This window comes from Pongo abelii, chromosome X (assembly GCF_028885655.2).
Source record: "Pongo abelii isolate AG06213 chromosome X, NHGRI_mPonAbe1-v2.0_pri, whole genome shotgun sequence".
In the NCBI taxonomy this organism is placed as follows: domain Eukaryota; kingdom Metazoa; phylum Chordata; class Mammalia; order Primates; family Hominidae; genus Pongo; species Pongo abelii.
Window position 1 is genome coordinate 58,318,959 of NC_072008.2, and position 21,336 is coordinate 58,340,294.

At 36.3% G+C, this 21,336-nt stretch overlaps 1 protein-coding gene across 2 annotated transcripts in view; it reads right to left on the bottom strand.

Annotated features, from left to right (window-relative positions):
• Positions 1 to 535: 535 nt before the first annotated feature.
• Positions 536 to 21,336, bottom strand: part of LOC100448544 (zinc finger X-linked duplicated A) — a 29,207-nt gene continuing 8,406 nt past the window's right edge. The window contains exon 2 of one of the 2 annotated variants that reach the window (XM_054544653.2): positions 536 to 1,342. In XM_054544653.2, the coding sequence (XP_054400628.1) occupies positions 1,331 to 1,342 (12 nt within the window). In that variant the 3' untranslated portion in view covers positions 536 to 1,330. The remainder of the gene's footprint in view (positions 1,343 to 21,336) is intronic. The other variant, XM_063721192.1, reaches the window with a different exon arrangement.

Consider the following 21,336-nt stretch of genomic DNA (forward strand, 5'->3'; position numbering starts at 1 on the left):
TCATAAGATTGAAACGAACAACTAATACCAGTAGTGCAGATATCTACATAAAGACAAAAGAAACATAAAAAAGCAAGAAAACATGACACCTGCAAAGCAACACAATAATTTTCCAGTAATGGGTTTCAAATAAAAGACAATCTATGAAATTCCTCAAAAAATAATTCAAAATAATAGTCTTCAAACAGTTCAGTTAAATAAAAGAGAATACACATGAACAATACAAAGACATAAGAAAAAAATTCCTGATCTGAATAAAAAATGCCAAAGATAGATAAATTCCATAAAAAACAGAATCCCTGTTACTAAAGAATTCCATGAATGAAATAAAAGTACAATCAAGAGCTTCAACAATAGACAAGAACAACTGAAGAAATAATTTTTGAAAATGAGAAGACAGATCTTTTGAAATAACTCTTTCAGACAATTTTTAAAAAGAAGAAAAAAAAGCCAATTTGACATATGAGATACAATAAAGTGGTGAAATATTCATTTTCTGAGTTCTAGAAAGAGAAGAGATGAGCAAAGGCACAGAAAAACTATTTAACAAAATAATAGCTGAAAACTTCCCAACTCTTGCAAGAGATGCAGACATCCAGATATAGGAAGCTCAACAATCCCCAAATATATTCAACCTAAAAAGTTTTCTCCAAGGTGCATTATAGATAAACTATCAAAAGTAAAAAACACTCCTAAAAGCAGCAAGAAAAAAGTGTCAAGTAACATGTAAGGAAATCTCCATCAGACAAAGAGTGAATTTATCATCAGAAACCCAATAGGCCTGTGTTAGGCCATTCTTGCACCACTATAAAGAAATACCAGAGACTGTGTAAGTTATAAAGAAAAGAAGTTTAATTGGCTTACAGTCCTGCAGGCTGTACAGAAAGCATGGACTGGTATCTGCTCAGCTTCTTAAGAGGCCTCAGGGAGTTTTTACTCATGGCAAAAGGTGAAGCAGGATAGGGCACATCACATGGCAAAAGCAGTAGCAAGATGGGGGGAGGTGTTACACTGTTAAATAACATTCCTGATGATAACTCACTCACTATTATAAGAATTAAGACATTCATAAGGGATCTGCTCCTGTAATCCAATCACCTCCCACCAACCCCACGTCTAACATTGGGGATAACATTTCAACATGAGATTTGGGTAAGAACAAATATCCAACTATATTATTCTGCCCCTGGCCCCTCAAATATCATGTTTCTCTCCCATTGAAAAATACAATCATGCCTTCCAAATAGTTCCCCAAAGTCTTAGCTCGTTCTAGCATTAACTTAAATGTTCCAGGTCCAAGTCCAAAGTCTCATCTGAGACTCATCTCCTTTCACTTATGAGCCTGTAAAAAAAAAAAAAAAAAAGTTATTTACTTCCAAATTGCAATGGAGACGCAGGCATTTGGTAAACATTCCCATTCCAAAGAAAGAAATGGCCAAAAGAAAGGGGCAATGGGCCCCATGTATGTCTGAAACCAAGAAGGAGAGTCATTAAACCTTAAACCTCCAAAATAGTCTCCTTTGACTCCATATCTTGCATCCAGGGCACATTGGTACAAGGGAGTGGGCTCCCAAGGTCTTGCGCAGCTCTGCCCATGTGGCTTTTCCACATTAAGTTTGCAAGCTGCCAGTGGATCTACCATTCCAGTGGCTGGAGAGTGGCAGGCCCCTTCCCACAGCTCCATTAGGCAGTGCCCCATAGGGGACTCTGCGTGGGGTATCCAACCACATATTTTCTCTTGGCACTATCTTCACAGAGATTTGCTGTGAGGGCTGTGCCCTGGAAGCAGGCTTCTGCCTGGGCACCCAGGCTTTCTCATACATCCTCTGAAATCAAGGTAGAGGCTGTCAAGCCTTCACTGTTGCACTCTGCATGCCCACTGGTGTAATACCACATGGAAGATACCAAGACTTAAGACTTGCATTCTCCAAAGTGGCAGTTCAAACTGTACCTGGGACCCTTTGATCCCTGGCTTGAGCTGAAGAAAATAAAATGTGGAAAGCAGTGTCCTGAAGCTGTGCAGGGCAGTAGAGCCCTGGGTCTGGCCTATGAAACCATTATTCCTCCCAGTCCTCTGGGATGGTGATGGCAGGAGCTGCCATAAAGGTCTCTGAAATTCCTTCAAAATCTTTTTGGATATCAGCACTTGGCTCCCTTTTAGTTATGCAAATATCTATAGCAAGTGGTTGTTTCATAGCCAGCTTAAATTCCTCTTCCAAAAAATCCTTTTTCTTTCTTTGCTATATGACTTGCCTGAAAATTGTCCAAACTTTTATGCTCTGCTCCCTGTTTAAATATCAATTCCAACTTTAAGTAACTGATTTGCTCCCACAAGTGAGAATATGCTGTTAGATGCAGCCAGGCCATATCTTTAATGCTTTGCAGCTTTGAAATTTCTTCTGCCAGATACTCTGTCATCATACTCAAGTTCAATCTTCCAAATATTCCTAGAGCATGAACACAATGCAACCAAGGCCTTGACTAAGGCATAACATGGGTGACCTTTGCTCCAGTTCCCAATAAGTTCCTCATTTCCATCTAAGACCTTGGCAGCCTAGACTTCACTGTCCATTTCACTATCAGCATTTGGTCACAACCATTTAACCAGTTTCTAAGAAGTTCCAAACTTTCCCTCACCTTTCTGTCTTCTTCTGAGGCTCCCAAACTCATCCAATATCTGCCTGTCACCTAATTCTAAAGCTGCTTCCATATTTTCAGGTCTCTCTATAGTAATGCTTCACCCCTTAGTGCCAATTTTCTGTGTTAGGCCATTCTTGCATTGCTATAAAAAATGCCTGACACTGGGTAATATATAAATAATAGAAGTTTAATTGGCTCATGGTTCTGCAGGCTATACAGAAAGCATGGCATCAGCATCTGTTTGGCTTCTAGGAAGGCCTCAGGAAGCTTTTATTCATGGCAGAAGGTGAATCAGGAGAAGGCACATTACATGGCAAAAGCAGGAGTAAGAGGAAGTGGGTAGGTGCCAGATACTTCTAAATACAAGATCTCATGCAAACTCACTCACTATTAAGAGGACAGCACTAAGTCATTTATGAGGGATCTGCCACCAAGACCCAATGACCTCCCACCAGGCCCTACCTCCAATATTGGGGAATACATTTCAACATCAGATTTGAGTGGGGTCAAATATCCAAGTATATCAAGGCTAAAAGAGAATGGAATGATACATTCAAAGGACCAAAAGAAGAAAACTTACCAACCAATAATACTATACCCAGACTTGCTATCCTTCCAGAAATGATGAAGGAATAAATTATTTCCCAGACAGGCAAAAGCTTTGAAAAATGATCACCGCCAGACCAGTCCATGAGGAAACAGTTAAGGAAGTTCTACATCTCTACACAAAAGTATGATATCTATCATCATGAAAACACATAAACGTGTAAAACTTACTTGTAGAGCAGACACACAAATGAGAAATAAAATGGAGACAAATGTTATCATTACAAAATCTACTACATTGTAACATAAACAATAAAAGAGGGAGAAAACCAAAGATATACAAAACAATTTGAAAACCATTAGTGAAACTGCAGGAGTAAGATAACACCTACCAATAACAGCCTTGAATGTAAACAGTATAAATGCCCCAATTAAAACTCATAAACTGACTGAACGGATTGAAAAAAAAAAAAAAGACTCAAATACATGTTGCCTACAAGAAACTCACTTCACTTGTAAAGATACATATGGACTGAAAGTGAAAGGATGAAAAAAAGAATATTCCATGCAAATGGTAGCCACAAGTGTGCAGACGTAGTTATACTTAATCAAACAAAATAAACATTAAGTCAAAAAATATAAAAAGACACAAAGAATATTATCATATAATGATAAAAGGATCAACTCAGCAAGATAATATAACAATTGTAGGGGAGGAGCCAAGATGGCCGAATAGGAACAGCTCCGGTCTACAGCTCCCAGCGTGAGCGACGCAGAAGACGGGTGATTTCTGCATTTCCATCTGAGGTACCATGTTCATCTCACTAGGGAGTGCCACACAGTGGGCGCAGGTCAGTGGGTGAGCGAACCATGCACCAGCCAAAGCAGGGGCGAGGCATTGCCTCACTCAGGAAGCACAAGGGGTCAGGGAGTTCCCTTTCCACAGGTGACAGACAGCACCTGGAAAATCGGGCCACTCCCACCCGAATACTGTGCTTTTCCAACAGGCTTAGGAAACGGTGCACCAGGAGATGATAGCCCACACCTGGCTCAGAGGGTCCTACAACCACGGAGTCTCGCTGATTGCTAGCACAGCAGTCTGGGATCAAACAGCAAGGCGGCAGCGAGGCTGGGGGAGGGGCGCCCATTGCCAAGGCTCCCTTAGGTAAACAAAGCAGCCAGGAAGCTCCAACTGGGTGGAGCCCACCACAGCTCAAGGAGGCCTGCCTGCCTCTGTAGGCTCCACCTCTCGGGGCAGGGCACAGACAAACAAAAAGACAGCAGTAACCTCTGCAGACTTAAATGTCCCTGTCTGACAGCTTTGAGGAGAGCAGTGGTTCTCCCAGCACACAGCTGGAGATCTGAGAACGGGCAGACTGCCTCCTCAAGTGGGTCCCTGACCCCTGACCCCTGAGCAGCCTAACTGGGAGGCACCGCTCAGCAGGGGCAGACTGACACCTCAAACGGCTGGCCAGGTAATCCAACAGACCAGCAGCTAAGCGTCCTGTCTGTTAGAAGGAAAACTAACAAACAGAAAGGACATCCACACCAAAAACTCATCTGTACATCACCATCATCAAAGACCAAAAGTAGATAAAACCACAAAGATGGGGAAAAAACAGAGCAGAAAAACTGGAAACTCTAAAAAGCAGAGTGCCTCTCCTCCTCCAAAGGAAAGCAGTTCCTCATCAGCAACGGAAAAAAGCTGGACGGAGAATGACTTTGACGAGCTGAGAGAAGAAGGCTTCAGACGATCAAATTACTCCGAGCTACGGGAGGATATACAAACCAAAGGCAAAGAAGTTGAAAACTAGTTCAACCCTTGTGGAAGTCACTGTGGCAATTCCTCAGGGATCTAGAACTAGAAATTCCATTCGACCCAGCCATCCCATTACTGGGTATATACCCAAAGGACTATAAATCATGCTGCTATAAAGACACATGCACACGTATGTTTATTGCGGCATTATTCACAATAGCAAAGACTTGGAACCAACCCAAATATCCAACAATGATAGACTGGATTAAGAAAATGTGGCACATATACACCATGGAATACTATGCAGCCATAAAAAATGATGAGTTCACGTCCTTTGTAGGGACATGGATGAAATTGGAAATCATCATTCTCAGTAAACTATCGCGAGAACAAAAAACCAAACACCGCATATTCTCACTCATAGGTGGGAATTGAACAATGAGAACACATGGACACAGGAAGGGGAACATCACACTTCGGGGACTGTTGTGGGGTGGGGGGAGGGGGGAGAGATAGCATTGGGAGATATACCTAATGCTAGATGACGAGTTGGTGGGTGCAGTGCACCAGCATGGCACATGTATACATATGTAACTTACCTGCACGTTGCGCACATGTACCATAGAGCCTGAAGTATAATAATAATAATAATAAAAAAAAGAAAACTTTGAAAAAAATTTAGAAGAATGTATAACTAGAATAACCAATACAGAGAAGTGCTTAACGGAGCTGATGGAGCTGAAAACCAAGGCTCGAGAACTACGTGAAGAATGCAGAAGCCTCAGGAGCCGATGCGATCAAATGGAAGAAAGGGTATCAGCCATGGAAGATGAAATGAATGAAATGAAGCGAGAAAGGAAGTTTAGAGAAAAAAGAATAAAAAGAAATGAGCAAAGCCTCCAAGAAATGCGGGACTATGTGAAAAGACCAAATCTACGTCTGACAGGTGTACCTGAAAGTGACGGGGAGAATGGAACCAAGTTGGAAAACACTCTGCAGGATATTATCCAGGAGAACTTCCCCAATCTAGCAAGGCAGGCCAACATTCAGATTCAGGAAATACAGAGAACGCCACAAAGATACTCCTCGAGAAGAGCAACTCCAAGACACGTAATTGTCAGATTCACCAAAGTTGAAATGAAGGAAAAAATGTTAAGGGCAGCCAGAGAGAAAGGTCGGGTTGCCCTCAAAGGGAAGCCCATCAGACTAACAGCTGATCTCTCGGCAGAAACCCTACAAGCCAGAAGAGAGTGGGGGCCAATATTCAACATTCTTCAAGAAAAGAATTTTCAACCCAGAATTTCATATCCAGCCAAACTAAGCTTCATAAGTGAAGGAGAAATAAAATACTTTACAGACAAGCAAATGCTGAGAGATTTTGTCACCACCAGGCCTGCCTTAAAAGAGCTCGGGAAGGAAGCACTAAACATGGAAAGGCACAACCGGTAGCAGCCAATGCAAAATCATGCCAAAATATAAAGAACATCGAGACTAGGAAGAGACTGCATCAACTAAGGAGCAAAATAACCAGCTAACATCATAATGACAGGATCAAATTCACACATAACAATATTAACTTTAAATATAAAGGGACTAAATGCTCCAACTAAAAGACATAGACTGGCAAATTGGATAAAGACTCAAGACCCATCAGTGTGCTGTATTCAGGAAACCCATCTCACGTGCAGAGACACAAGTAGGCTCAAAATAAAAGGATGGAGGAAGATCTACCAAGCAAATGGAAAACAAAAAAGGCAGGGGTTGCAATCCTAGTCTCTGATAAAACAGACTTTAAACCAACAAAGATCAAAAGAGACAAAGAAGGCCATTACATAATGGTAAAGGGATTAATTCAACAAGAAGAGCTAACTATCCTAAATATATATGCACCCAATACAGGAGCACCCAGATTCATAAAGCAAGTCCTGAGTGACCTACAAAGAGACATAGACTCCCACACATTAATAATGGGTGACTTTAACACCCCACTGTCAACATTAGACAGATCAATGAGACAGAAAGTCAACAAGGATACCCAGGAATTGAACTCAGGTCTGCACCAAGCGGACCTAATAGACATCTACAGAACTCTCCAACCCAAATCAACAGAATATACATTTTTTTCAGCACCACACCACACCTATTCCAAAATTGACCACATACTTGGAAGTAAAGCTCCCCTCAATAAATGTAAAAGAACAGAAATTATAACAAAAACTATCTCTCAGATCACAGTACAATGAAGCCAGAACTCAGGATTAAGAATCTCACTCAAAACTGCTCAACTACATGGAAACTGAACAACCTTCTCCTGAATGACTACTGGGTACATAATGAAATGAAGGCAGAAATAAAGATGTTTTTTGAAACAAACGAGAACCAAGACACAACATACCAGAATCTCTGGGATGCATTCAAAGCAGTGTATAGAGGGAAATTTATAGCACTAAATGCCCATAAGAGAAAGCAGGAAAGATCCAAAATTGACACCCTAACATCACAATTAAAAGATCTAGAAAAGCAAGAGCAAACACATTCAAAAGCTAGCAGAAGGCAAGAAATAGAAATTCCATTCGACCCAGCCATCCCATTACTGGGTATATACCCAACGGACTATAAATCATGCTGCTATAAAGACACATGCACACGTATGTTTATTGCAGCATTATTCACAATAGCAAAGACTTGGAACCAACCCAAATATCCAACAATGATAGACTGGATTAAGAAAATGTGGCACATATACACCATGGAATACTATACAGCCATAAAAAATGATGAGTTCATGTCCTTTGTAGGTACATGGATGAAATTGGAAATCATCATTCTCAGTAAACTATCACAAGAACAAAAAACCAAACACCGCATATTCTCACTCATAGGTGGGAATTGAACAATGAGAACACATGGACACAGGAAGGGGAACATCACACTTCGGGGACTGTTGTGGGGTGGGGGGAAGGGGGAGGGATAGCATTGGGAGATATACCTAATGCTAGATGACGAGTTAGTGGGTGCAGCACACCAGCATGGCACATGTATACATATGTAACTAACCTGCACATTGCGCACATGTACCATAAAACCTAAAGTATAATAATAATAAAAAAAAAGAAAAAAAAAAGAAATTGGAGAATTTTAAAAAAAAAATAGCCTTAAACAGTTGGGAGGCACATTATATGTATATACACACATATACATATACACATATATACACACACGTACATGCATACATATACACACAATTTGGTTTTTAGGAAACCAAGTGTTATAAATTGTGGTTTTTCTTAAAATACAATAAAATTTTACTGTAAGTGGAAACATTCCTAAATAAACCAAAATCATTTTTCTTTTGTCAAAAAAAAATTGTAAATATGTATACGCCCAACACTGAAATATCCAGATATATAAAGCAAAGATAATTAGAGCTAAAGAAAGACATACATCCCAATACAATAATAGTTGGGGACTTTAACACCTGACATATCATTAGAAAGATTATCTAGACAGAAAATAGCAGAGACTCATTAGGATTAATCAGCGCTATAGACAAAATGAACGTAACAAACATTTACAGAACATTTCATACAACAAATACAAAATACACAGTCTTCTCATTAGCTCACTGAACACTCTCCAGGACAGACCATATGTGAGGCCACAAAGCAAGTTTCAACAAAGTGTTAAAAATAAAAATCATATCAAGTATCTTCTCAGAACACATTGAAATAAAACTTCAAAAAGAAAAAATTTGGAAACTACAGAAATTAAAAAAAAAACATGCTCCCAAACAATCATTGGATAAATAAAGAAATTAAGAAAAAACAATCTTGAAACAAATTAGAAACACAACAAAAAATATGTGACACAGAAAAGAAGTATGAAGAGGAAAGTTTATAGGAGTATATACCTACATCCAAAATGTGGAAAGATTTCAAGTATTCAACCTAATAATGAAGCTCAAGGAACGAAAATAAAATAATAATCCAAACCTAAAATTAGTAGAAGGTAGAAATATCAGAACAGAAGTAAACAAAATAAAGACTAAATAAACAATGTAAAGGATAGAAGAATTAAAAAGCTGGTTGTACAAAAAAAACAAAAAAATTATGAACTCCTAACTCTAATAACCAATAATAAAAGAAAAACTCAAATAAAATTAGAAATGAAAAATAAAACAAAGACATGACAACTAATAGTATGGAAATATAATAGGTCATTAGAGACAATTCAAACTATTGTACTAGTCCATCTTCATGCTGCTATAAACAATTGCCTGAGAATGAGTAATTTACAATGAAAAGATGTTTAATTGACTCGCCATTCTGCAGAGCAGCAGAAGCCTCAGGAAATTAACAATCATGGCAGAAGGAGAAGCAAATATGTCCTTCTTCTCATGGCAGTAGAATGGGGAAGAATGAGTGCCCACCAAAGGGGGAAGCCTCTTATAAAACCATCAGATCTTGTGAGAACTAACTCACTATCACAAGAACAGGCTGGGGAGAACCACCCCCATGATTCAATTATCTCCACGTGGTCATCCCTTGACACATGGGCATTATTGCAATTCAAGATGAAATTCTGGGTGGGGACACAGCCAAACCATATCAACTATACACTAAAAAATTAGAAAACCTACAGAAAATCGATAAATTCCTAGACACATACAACCTACCAATACTGGGTCACAAAGAAATAGAAAACCTGAGGAGACCAATTGAATCAACAATCAAATGTCCCTTGACAGAGAAAAGCCTAGGGTCAAATATCTTTACTGCTGAGTTCTCTTCTTGCCCATGCTGTCTGCCTGATATAAAGAATTAACACAAATTCTTCTCAAACTATTCCAAAAAAAATTGAGAAGGTAACTGTTTCTAACTCATTCTATGAAGCCAGTATTATCCTGATACCCAAATCACCACGAAGACATAACTAAAAAAAAAGTATAGGTCAATATTCCTGATAAATATAGATGCAAAAATCCTCAACAAAATACTATCAAACTGAATCTAACAGCACATAAAAAGAAACATCCTGATCTGTTGGTAGTTATTCCAGTAATACAAGGATGGTTTCACATATGCAAATCAGTAAATGTGATATATAACATGAATACAATGAAATACTAAAACCATATAATCATCTCAATAGATGCAGCAAAAACATTTGATAAAATTCAACATCTCTTCATGATGAAGACTCTCAGAAATTAAACAGAGAAAGAAGGTATCTCAACATAATTAAGGTTTTCTACAACCTGCACAGAGCTAACATCATACTGCATGGGGAAAAGATGAACCTTTTCCTCTAAGAACTGGGACAAGACCTAGAAGCCCACGTTCACCACTCTAACTCACTATGGTACTGGAAGTCTTATCTAGAACAATAAGGCAAGACAAGGAAATAGAAGGCATCTAAATCGAACAAGAGGAATTCAAATAGTCCATCTTTACACAGAACACAATCTTATATACAGAAAAATCTTTAAAATGTTAGGGATCAAAATATCTGATGAGATGCTGGTAGTCTGTGCTTCCTCCACAGAGAAGAATTAGAATAGTTAAGTGGATACGCACATTTTGAACAGATCGTTTAGCAGAGAATGCTAGGATTCACTGAAGAAGTGAAAGAAAGCACCAAAAGGAGAGGGTTCGAAGCAGCTCGCCTGGCTGGGAACTAGCTGAGAGATGGGAGAGGCTCCTGGACATGGAAAACAGTGAGAGAGAAACACTCAGGGTTCCACATTTTTTAATGAGCTTTTACAATGTTGGTTATAGGAGAAACCTCTGACCTACTAGGGCCTCAGGCCTGACATACAGAGCTGCCTGAAAACTGGACACAGACATTACTCCAGAAAGGGAACCAATATGGAATACCACATGTATCTAAACCTAAATAGACTCAGCTGGGTGCCATTTTTAGAGCCCTAATACTGGGGATCTACAGACACAGTTACTGCTGCTGTGTTGCTCCAAGGGGGAAAAGGGAAGAGCAAGTGCTCCCAAGTCTCTACTGCTCTGCTGTGGGCTGCTGTTGAGACTTAGACATGAGAAGACTGCACTTCCCACAGCTTCTTGGCCATGCTGCTAGCCTGAGAGGTGCCCTGTCCTCATGCTGACTTCAGGCTGATGTGGCTGCAACTGTCATCGGGCCAAAGAAGGTTAAGAAAAATCAGCTCTTCTACTCATATATCTAAGACAATAGCCACTACCCTGCAATGGGATTCTGTGAGACTGAGACATGAGTGAACCAAACTCCCCAAAGTTTCTTGCCCATGCTGGTTGCCTGAAGGTGGGGCAGCGGGGGGCAGTGGGGGGGGGCACTCCTCCTTCTCTTGTCCCAGGCCCAAGGCAACATTTTGAAAGTTTAATGCTGGGCTGCACCCTGCCCTCGTGGTGAATTCTAGCTGGCACTGCTAGAGCCACTTACAAGCCAAGGAGGAAAAGTGAAACCAGGCTTTCCTATGCATGTCTAGGACAATACCCATTGCTCTGCAACAGGCTGCTGTGAGGCTGAAATGCAAGGGAACCACAGTCCCCACAGCTTCTTGCCCATGCTGTCTGCATAACAGAGGCGCCACTCTCCCTTGCTGTAGGCCCAAGGTGCCATTTTGAGAGTTTAATGCTAGGTTGCCCCCCATCCTCAGGTCACATTTGAGGTAATGCAGCTACAGCTGCCACCCAGCCAAGGGAGAAAGAGGAGAAAACAAGCTCTCCTAAGCACACATAGAACAATATGCACTGCCTTGCTACAGGCAGTTGTGGTACTAGGGACTCATATGCCTAACCCATTGCACTACCAGCAATACCAACATGGACTGCTTGGGTTGCAATAGGTTGCTCCACCACCAATACTGCCATCAGCCACATCACACCTGATGCCGAGGGGCCTGAAAACCTGCCCACACACTTGGCTCACTGTCCTCACTACTAGCTTCTGAGCAAGCTACCTGGAGGTCCAAAAATCAGCCCTCCAGGACTTACTAACACCGGAGCAAGTGTAAGCTGCTCTGGGGCCTAAAAACAGGCACACTCACACCACTGTAGCCACTACCGAGGCCCAGAAACTGGCTCAGTTGTCAACCAAGTCGCCAGCAAAACTTCACCACAACCTCAACTAATAATTGTATCCCAAGCCACTGAGAAAATCACAGATATCACTTATACTGTGTACTTCTGAAGTCATACAAAGATCACACTACTTCAGGCACCCCAAATCAAAGCTGAAGTATCCTACCCAACCAACAACATACATAAATTTTCAGGAAATAATTTTTCTCTACAAAAGCAATTTCAAAAAATTGGAATAAGCAACTGCTACAACAAATACATAGATATCAATGGAAGGCCACACAAAAAACCATGAAAAAGAAAGGAAAGAAACATACCACCAAAGAAACACAATAATTGCCTAGCAATAGATACCAATAAAAAATAATTCTTCAAAAATGCCAGGTAAAGAATTCAAAATAGTGATTTTAAAGAAGCTCAATAAGATGCAAGAGAAATCTGAAAACAAATATAAAGAAATCAGACATAAAATTCAGGATATAAATAAGAAATTTACCAAGGAGATAGAGATCTTAAAAAAAAACAAGCAGAAATTCTGGAAACAAAAATTAATTGAAGAAAATACAAAATACATTTTTTTAATGTATTAAAAACTTCAATGTATTCAGCTTCAAAAACAGACTGAACCAAGCAGAGGAATCTCCGAGCTTGAAGACAGGCCTTTTGAAATAATGCAGTTAGACAACATTTTTTTTTAAAAAAAAGAATACAAAATAATAAACAAAGCTTTTAAGATGTTTGAAACTACATAAAATGGCCAAGCTTGCAAATTATCTGTATTCCCAAGGGAGAAGAAAAACTAAAACTTTAGAAAATATATTTAGGTTAATAATGGATAAAAATGTCCCAAGTCTAGCAAGGGAGTTAGATATGAAGCTATAGGAGACCAAGTGATCCCCTAAGGCAAATATATTGCAAAGAGTATTTCACCATGGTATATTATATTCAGAATGTCTAAAGCCAATGTGAAAGAAAGAAGTTTAAAATTAGCAAGATAAAAGCATGTAATCACCTATAAAGGAAACCCCATCAGACTAACAGTGGACTTTAAAGCAGAAACCTTATGAGCCAGAAGAGAATAAGATGGTATTTACAAAGTGCTGGAAGAAAAAAAAGTCAGCAAAAATGTTTACATCTTCACAGAATAGACTTCATAAATAAGAGAGTAATAAAGACATTCCCAGACAAGCAATAGCTGAGGGAATCCGTCACCACTGGATCAGCCCTACAGCAAATACTGAAAGGAATATTAAACACAGAAATGAAAGTTCAGTAGTCACTATCATGAAAATAAATGGAAATATAAAACTCACATGTCTTATAAAACAACCACACAAAGGAAGAAGAGAAAGGAATCAAATGGCAACGTGACAGAATTTCATCAAATCACCAAGACAAAAAGACAGAGACAAATTTAAAAAACAAGTATTTGAAAACAACAACATGGTGGGAACAAAGCCTTACACATCAATTTTAACCTTGAATGTAAATGGATTATGTCCCTTTGCGTAAAAGATACAGATCAGCAGAATGAATTTAAAAAATGCTGCCTAAAAGAAACTTGCCTTACCTATAAGGACACATATAGACTAAAAATAAAGAAGTGGATAAAATATTCAACACAAACAGAAACCAAAAGTGAGCAGAAATAGTTATACTTTCTTAGATTAAAACAGACTTTGAATGAAAAATGGTAAAAAAAAAAGGAAGACAAAGAATGTCATCATAAATGATAAATGGATCAGTTCAGCAAGAGGATATAACAATTCTAAACATATCCAACACTGGACCACCCAGATTCATAAAACAAATATTACTAGACATAAGGAGAGATATACACAGCAATACAATAATACTGGGGACTTCAACACTTTATTTTCAGCATTAGACAGATCACCCAGACAGAAAATTAATGAAGAAACATTGGACTTAAATCAGACTTTTGACCAAATGGACCTAACAGACACGTACAGGACAGTCTACCCAACACCTGCAGAATAGAAATTTTTTTCATTAGCACACAGAACATTCTCCAAGATAGATCACATGTTAGGCCACAAAACACATCTCAACAAATTTTAAAGTACTAAAATAATATCAACTATCTTTTCAGACCATAGTAAAATAAAAATAAAATAAAAATACCAAGAGGAAATATACAAGTCATAGAAATTAAACAAAGTTTTCTTGAATGGTCATTTGACCATGAAGAAATGAAGAAAAAAATTAAAACTTTTTTGAAACAAATGAATATGGAAATCCAAGATAACAAAACCTGTGGTATATAGAAAAGGCAGTGTTAAGATGAAAGTTTATAGCATTAAATGTCTACATCAAAAATATAGAAATAACTGAAATCAACAACCTAACATCATACCACAAAGAATGAGAAAAGCAAGAACAAACCAAAACCAAAATAAGCAGAAGAAAAGAAATAACGAGGATCAAAGCAGAACCAAATTAGAGACAAAAACAAACAAACAAACACACACAAAAAAGAGAAGATCAACGATATGAATAGTTGGGTCTTCAAAACGATAAAATTGATAAACCACTATCTAGAATGGCCATGAAAAGAAGAGAGAAGATCCAAATAAATAAAGTCTCATATGAAAAAGAAGACATTACAACTGATAACACAGAAATAAAATAGGTCATTAGAGACTATTATGAAATACTATCTATATACTCAGAAACTAGAAAATCTAGATGAAATGGATACATTTCTGGACACATACAACCTTCCAAGAATGAAGGATAAAAAGCCTGAACAGACCAATAACAACTAAGAAGAATGAATCTCCAATAAAACATATCCCACCAAAGAAAAGCCAAAGACTGTATGGATTAACAGTGAATACTACCAAATATACAAAGCAGAATCAATACCAATCCTCCTGAAACAGTTCCAAAAAATTCTCCTTAACTCATTCTGCAAAGCCTGTATCAACCTGGTACCAAAACCAGACAAGAACACAAGAAAAAAGATTAAACTGCAGACAAATATCACTGATTAACATAGACACACAAATTATCAACAAAATAATAGCAAACTGAATCCAACAGCACATCATTAAGATGAAACACCATTTTAAAAATGGGCTTTATACCAGGGATGCAAGGATGGTTCAACCTATGCAAATCAATAAATGTGATATATCACATAAATGTAATTAAGGACAAAATCCCTATAATCATCTCAATAGAGTCAAAAAAAGCATTCAATAAAATTCAGCATCCCTTCATGATAAAAAACTGTTAATGAACCAGGCATAGAAGGAACATACTTCAAAATAATAATAATGGCCATATATGACAAACCCATAGCCAACATCATACTGAATGGGGAAAAGTTGAAACATTTCATCTGGAACTAGAACAAGAAAAGGATGCCTACTCTCAACACTCCTATTCAGCATAGTACTGGAAGCCCTAGACGGAGCAATCAGGCAAGGGAAAGAAATAAAAGGCAGCCAAATTGGAAAAGAGGAAGTTAAATGATCCCTGTTTTCCGATGAGATGATCGCATATCTAGGCAAACCTAAAGATTCTACCCCAAAAACTCTTACATTTTATAAAGGAATTTAGTAGAATTGCAGGATGCAAAATCAACACACAAAAATCAGTGACTTTTCTATACATCAATAATGATCTAGCTGAGAAAAAAACAATAAGGCAATCCCATTTCCAATAGCTACAAAAAAAGTACCTAGGAATACATTTTAAAAAGAGGCAAATGATCTTTACCAAAAAAAAAAAAAAAAAACCCTACAAAACACTGATGAAAGAAATTGAAAATGACACAAACAGAAAAACATTCCATGCTCACGATCTGAAGAACTAATAGCATTAAAATTGCCATACTGCCTAAAACAGTCTGCAGATTCAATGCAATCCCTATCAAAATGACGTCATTTTTAACAGAATTAGCAAAAAGAATCCCAAATTTCATATGAAACCCCCCAAAAAATCTGAATAGCAAAAGCAGTTCTAGCAAAAAGAACAAAGCTGGAGACATCACTTTACCTTACTTAAAATTATACTAGAAGGCTATAGTAACCTAAACAGCATGGTACTCTTATTAAAATAGTAACATGGATCAATGGGACAGGATAGAGAACCCAAAACAAAAAGCCATATATTTACAGCCAATTTATCTTTGAAAATGTCAAAAAGAACATACATTGGAGAAAGAACACTTTCAGCAAATGGTGCTGGGAAAATTTGATTTTCATAAGCACGGGAATGTAACTGGATACCTGTGTCTTACCATACACAAAATTCAACTCAAGATGGATTAAAGATTTAAATGTAAGGCTGAAACAAATATTCTAGAACAAAACCTAGGGAAAACTCTTTTGGGCCTCGGTTTAGGCCAATAATTTATGACTAAGATCTCAAAGGCACAGGTAACAAAAACTGAAATAGACAAATGAGACTTCAACTAAAAAGCTTCTGCACAGCACAGGAAATAATAAAGTGAACAGACAACCTGTAGAATGGGAGAAAATATGTGTAAAGTGTACATCCAACAGGGCACTAGTATTCAGAGTATACAAGGAACTCAACCAACTCAACAAAGAAAGAAAATCCCATTAAAAAATGAAAAAATTACATGTATGGAGATTTTTCAAAAGACCTACAAATGCCCCACAGGTATGTGAAAAAAGTATTCAACATCACTAGTCATCAGAAAAAAATGCAAATTAAAACCACGATGAGATATTCTCTTACCCCAGTCAGAATGTTATAATTAAAAAGTCAAAGAATAACAAATGTTGACAAGGATGTGGAGAAAAGGGAACTTTTATACATTGTTGGTGAGAATTTAAATTAGTACAACCTTTATGAAAAACTAAGTATGGAGATTTCCCGAAGAACTAAAAATAGAACTACCACTTGATCCAGCAATCCCACTGCTGGATATCTACCCAAAGGAAAAAAAAATCATTATATTAAAAAGATAGCTGCACTTGTATGTTTATTTCAGCTCTAGTCACAATAGCAAAAATATGGAATAAACCTAAGTGTTCATCAATAGATGACTGGATAAAGAAAATGTGGTATGTATACACAATGAAATACTATTCAGCCATAAAAAGAATGAAATCTCATTTTTTGTAGCAACATGGATGGAACTGGATGTCATTATCTTAAGTGAAACAAGTCAGACACAGAAAGACAAATATTTCACGTTCTCACTCATAAGAACTCTCATATCTGATGGTGAATGTGTAAATTAGTACAAACACCTTGGAAAACTGTTTGGCAGTACTTACTAAAATTTAACATACCTAGCTACACTCCCATTTATTTATTTGATTGTTCACAGCAGCATAATTAGCACTTGCCAATAACTGGAAACAATATAAATGCCTATAAGCAGAAACTAAAAAAATTATGGGTGAGGGATACACTATAATTCTACAACAAAAATAAATGAACAAGCCACGTGTGGTGTCCTATGCCTGTAGTCCCAGATACTAGGGAGGCTGAGGTGAGAGGATATCTTGAGCCCAGAAGATCAAGGCTGCAATGAGCTATGACAGTGCCATTGCACTCCAGCCTGATGACAAAGAGAGACCTTCTCTCTTAAAATAAAAATGAATAAATGAATTGTTTATACATGCTAAACCATGGCTGAATTTCACAAACAAAATGTTGAGTAAAAGAAGTCAAAAAGAATATAAACTTTCCATAAAGTTTAAAAATAAAACTAATCTGTAGTTTTAATATATTCACACAAAAACTTGTACACAAATATTGATAGCAAAAACTAATAATATCTAAAGCTGGAAACAACTCAAATGTCCTTTAATTAATTAACAAATAAAATGCAGTATAGCTATACAATGCGATACATTTTAGCCATGAAAAGAGTGAAGTACTGATATGTGCTAAAACATGGATGAACTTTAATAACATCATACTAAGAAAAGCCAGACACAAAAGCATATATTGTACAATTCCATTCATATGAAATATGCGTAATAGACAAAGCCATAGAGACAGAAAGTAAATTAGTGGTTTCCTGGAGATGAGGGAATGGAGAATGATTATGGGATTTCTTTTCAGAGTGGCAGAGGTGTTCTGGAATTACCCAGTTGTGATGACTCAGCAACATTATGAATGTTTTAAAAATGACTGAATTGTATATTTTAAAATGGTGAATTTTATATTATGTGAATTTTATCTCAATAATAATAATAAATGAAGAGAAACAAGCAAATAAAAAACATCTAACTTTTGGTTTTGAAAATCAAGTTATTTATTTTGGTACAGGATGGTAGTGACTAGCAGAGAATATGAGGGAGCTTTGAGGTTCTGGTAATCCTTTCATCTGAGTAGTGGTTTTATAGGTGTATTCATTTTTTGAAAATTAATAAAGCAATTTTGTAATATATGTTATATTTTTAAAGTATGTTATATTTCAATAAAAGTTATAAAAATAAAATTTACAAATTAAAAAATGTTTTAGGGCCAGTTATAATTCAATACATGGTAACTTAAAATTATATCAAGAAATAATTAAAATACACAATATAGCCTCACAACTAACAATCTATAGGTTGTTATCTGGAAGCTTATTGAATTGAATAATCCAACAATCTTGAAAATAAAAATAAAATAAAAATCAATTAGCAATTTTAAAGGCATAAATCAAAGATTCACATTTAGTTTAAAAATACTTTAAAAAATACTTGGAGTGGAAATACTTAAAAACACCAACTACTAAAATTATCATGTAAAATAATCAATAGCCTCCAATTTCATAACATTTTGGCATTTCATAGTCAGGGCCCAAATCTGTAACTTTTCTCTTTACTTATTACTGTCTTCAAGAAACTTTCAAAAGATAGATTGTATTAGACAGATAGATTACCAATGTTGCAATAATGGCTCTTTGATTTTTTTTTATGTCTAACTGTAACTGGAAAATTCTGGACATGCTTCATAATTGTCACTGTGCTTTTATCCAAACGTTTTCAATCAAAGACACTTAGACCAAAACACTTGGCTATAGAGCAAACTTAATCATTTGATCATTTAAATTTTATTTTCTCATTTCTATTTTTGGGAAGAATCCTCAATAATTTTTATAAATACAGGCAACATTTTATCTTTAAGAATTTTTTTGTCCCAAAAGAATCTATGGTGAATGACAACAAGAATCACTTTGCAAATAATATTCTATCCAGTGTGTTTTTGCAATACTCAGTAGATTTGTTACATAGATTTAGCAGTGAAAATGACTATCTACTGCCTACTGTAAAAATGAAATATAATACAAGTTAGTCAAATTTTTAGATTTCACATAGACTTACTGCTGTAGATAAACTATTCTAAAAATGAACTGAATAAAAACATGCTGAATAATATACAAGAGTGGATTTATCAGCAAAATTTATAAATATAGAATTTGATTTAATAAGAAATTAATCTCTTTTTTCCAATTGAATTTGCCTTTCATTCATTTCCGTAAGTCTTCCGTTGTCTAAAAAAGTAGTATGGCTAGTCTAGGTTTTTCCATTTCCAAAGTAACCACATTTCTAAAGTTATAAAGACTTATTTTAACAATGTTCTTAAATCCTAATGCTTCCTAAGTACATAAATGAAAGTGACATACCCAAATGGCAAAATAAGCCCTCACATAAAAAAGAGAAAAGCAAGTTTTACTTAATCAACACTATTTTAGAAAGTGAGGCAAAAATAATAAATTTTGGCTTATTCCCTCTTCTACTAGCATATCATAACATTTGATGCAATTCCTATTATTATTAATAATTTAAAATAAAATAAGTTCCAGAAAGCACAAGAACATAAAATGACTTTAAAGGGAAAGCTGTTGCATCTCTTTGGAAATATCAAAGGCCAAGTTTAGCATTAATGAACTAATGCCAACACAAATCGGGAGGAAAAATAGTTCACACTCTGCCTAGCAGCACATTCTAAAATTGGACCTTGCCTGGAATGAACTTCTATTCACTGAGTCATTGCCTGTGGAATTTCCATTTTAGCTCTCTAATTTGGCTAATTTCCCCACAAATAGACATGAGAGAAGCCTCCTTATTCCACATGCAGTATTATGTTATTTCACACTGCAGTTATATCCCTCTACTGTGTACACAGGAAAGGGAAATAAGTCTTGACAAAGATGAATCATTTCTTGACTTTATTCCAAGGAAAGACTGGCTTCGAATTGAAATGTTTTCATTTTGGCTACCATGTGCAATTTTTATTGTTAAATGTATTTATTTTTTAAACTGACAAAAATTGTGTATATTTATCATATACAATATGTTTGAAAATATGTATAACACTGCGGAATGACTAGATAGAGCTAATTAACACATGCATTATCTCATATACTTTTTGTGGTGAGAACACAAAATATTATTTATCACTATAGTGAGCTTTATTTTTTTATAATGGGCTTTGTTTCCTTTCCAAATGTATTCAGTCAGTTATACTTTATTCAGAATGTGAGAGACTTGCTTGATGAGAAACACTATCCCTCATCACATGATTGGTGAAGTTTCAGGATTCTCCATGTTCAACTCCAGTAGTTGTCATTCCCAAGTATCAAATGAAGTCTTTATAGCCTTATTTTCAGCTAGCATACCCATGTAAAATAATTACTTTCTAATTAAAGTCTTGGTTTTTTTTTTGTTTCAGAAAATTAAAATTTGCTTGTGTGTCCAATATAAGGAAAGTAAAAATTATTTCAAAAATTACAGGTGTAAAACCATTTATTTATATGCTATGGTGTTCTCATTTGGAAACAAAATGTTTGTTTTATATAATTTCCAAAAGATCACTCTCAGGTTTTATACTTAATATATCCGGGATTCCAATCTAGAATAAATCAAAATATAGCATAATTTACAAATTTTGCTATAATTAAAGCTACCAGTCACAATTCTGTTTAAATTTTAATTTAGGACAGTTTATCCTAATTGCTGTATTGCAGCTTAAATTTTAGATTCTTAGAACTTTTTGAAAAAACTTTTGATAATCTGCACATTGAAATATTCCTCATTATAATTTTCTGTCCATACTGTGAAAATAACAACTGCCATTCTATTTGAATCTGTATAATTCTAATACATAACCATCTAGAAATTGATTATATATTATTTTTCATTGCTTGCTGAATTTTTGTTTCTGTCTAGCTTGTAATATGTGTCGGTAAAGGGCAGAATTTGTCAAATATGTGCTAAAAATGTTTGTTTGAATAAAGTAATGCAACGTACTTTTGTGTTATACTTCATAGTGCCTCACACAGAGTAGGCATTCAATAACCACCAGCTGCTTAATAAG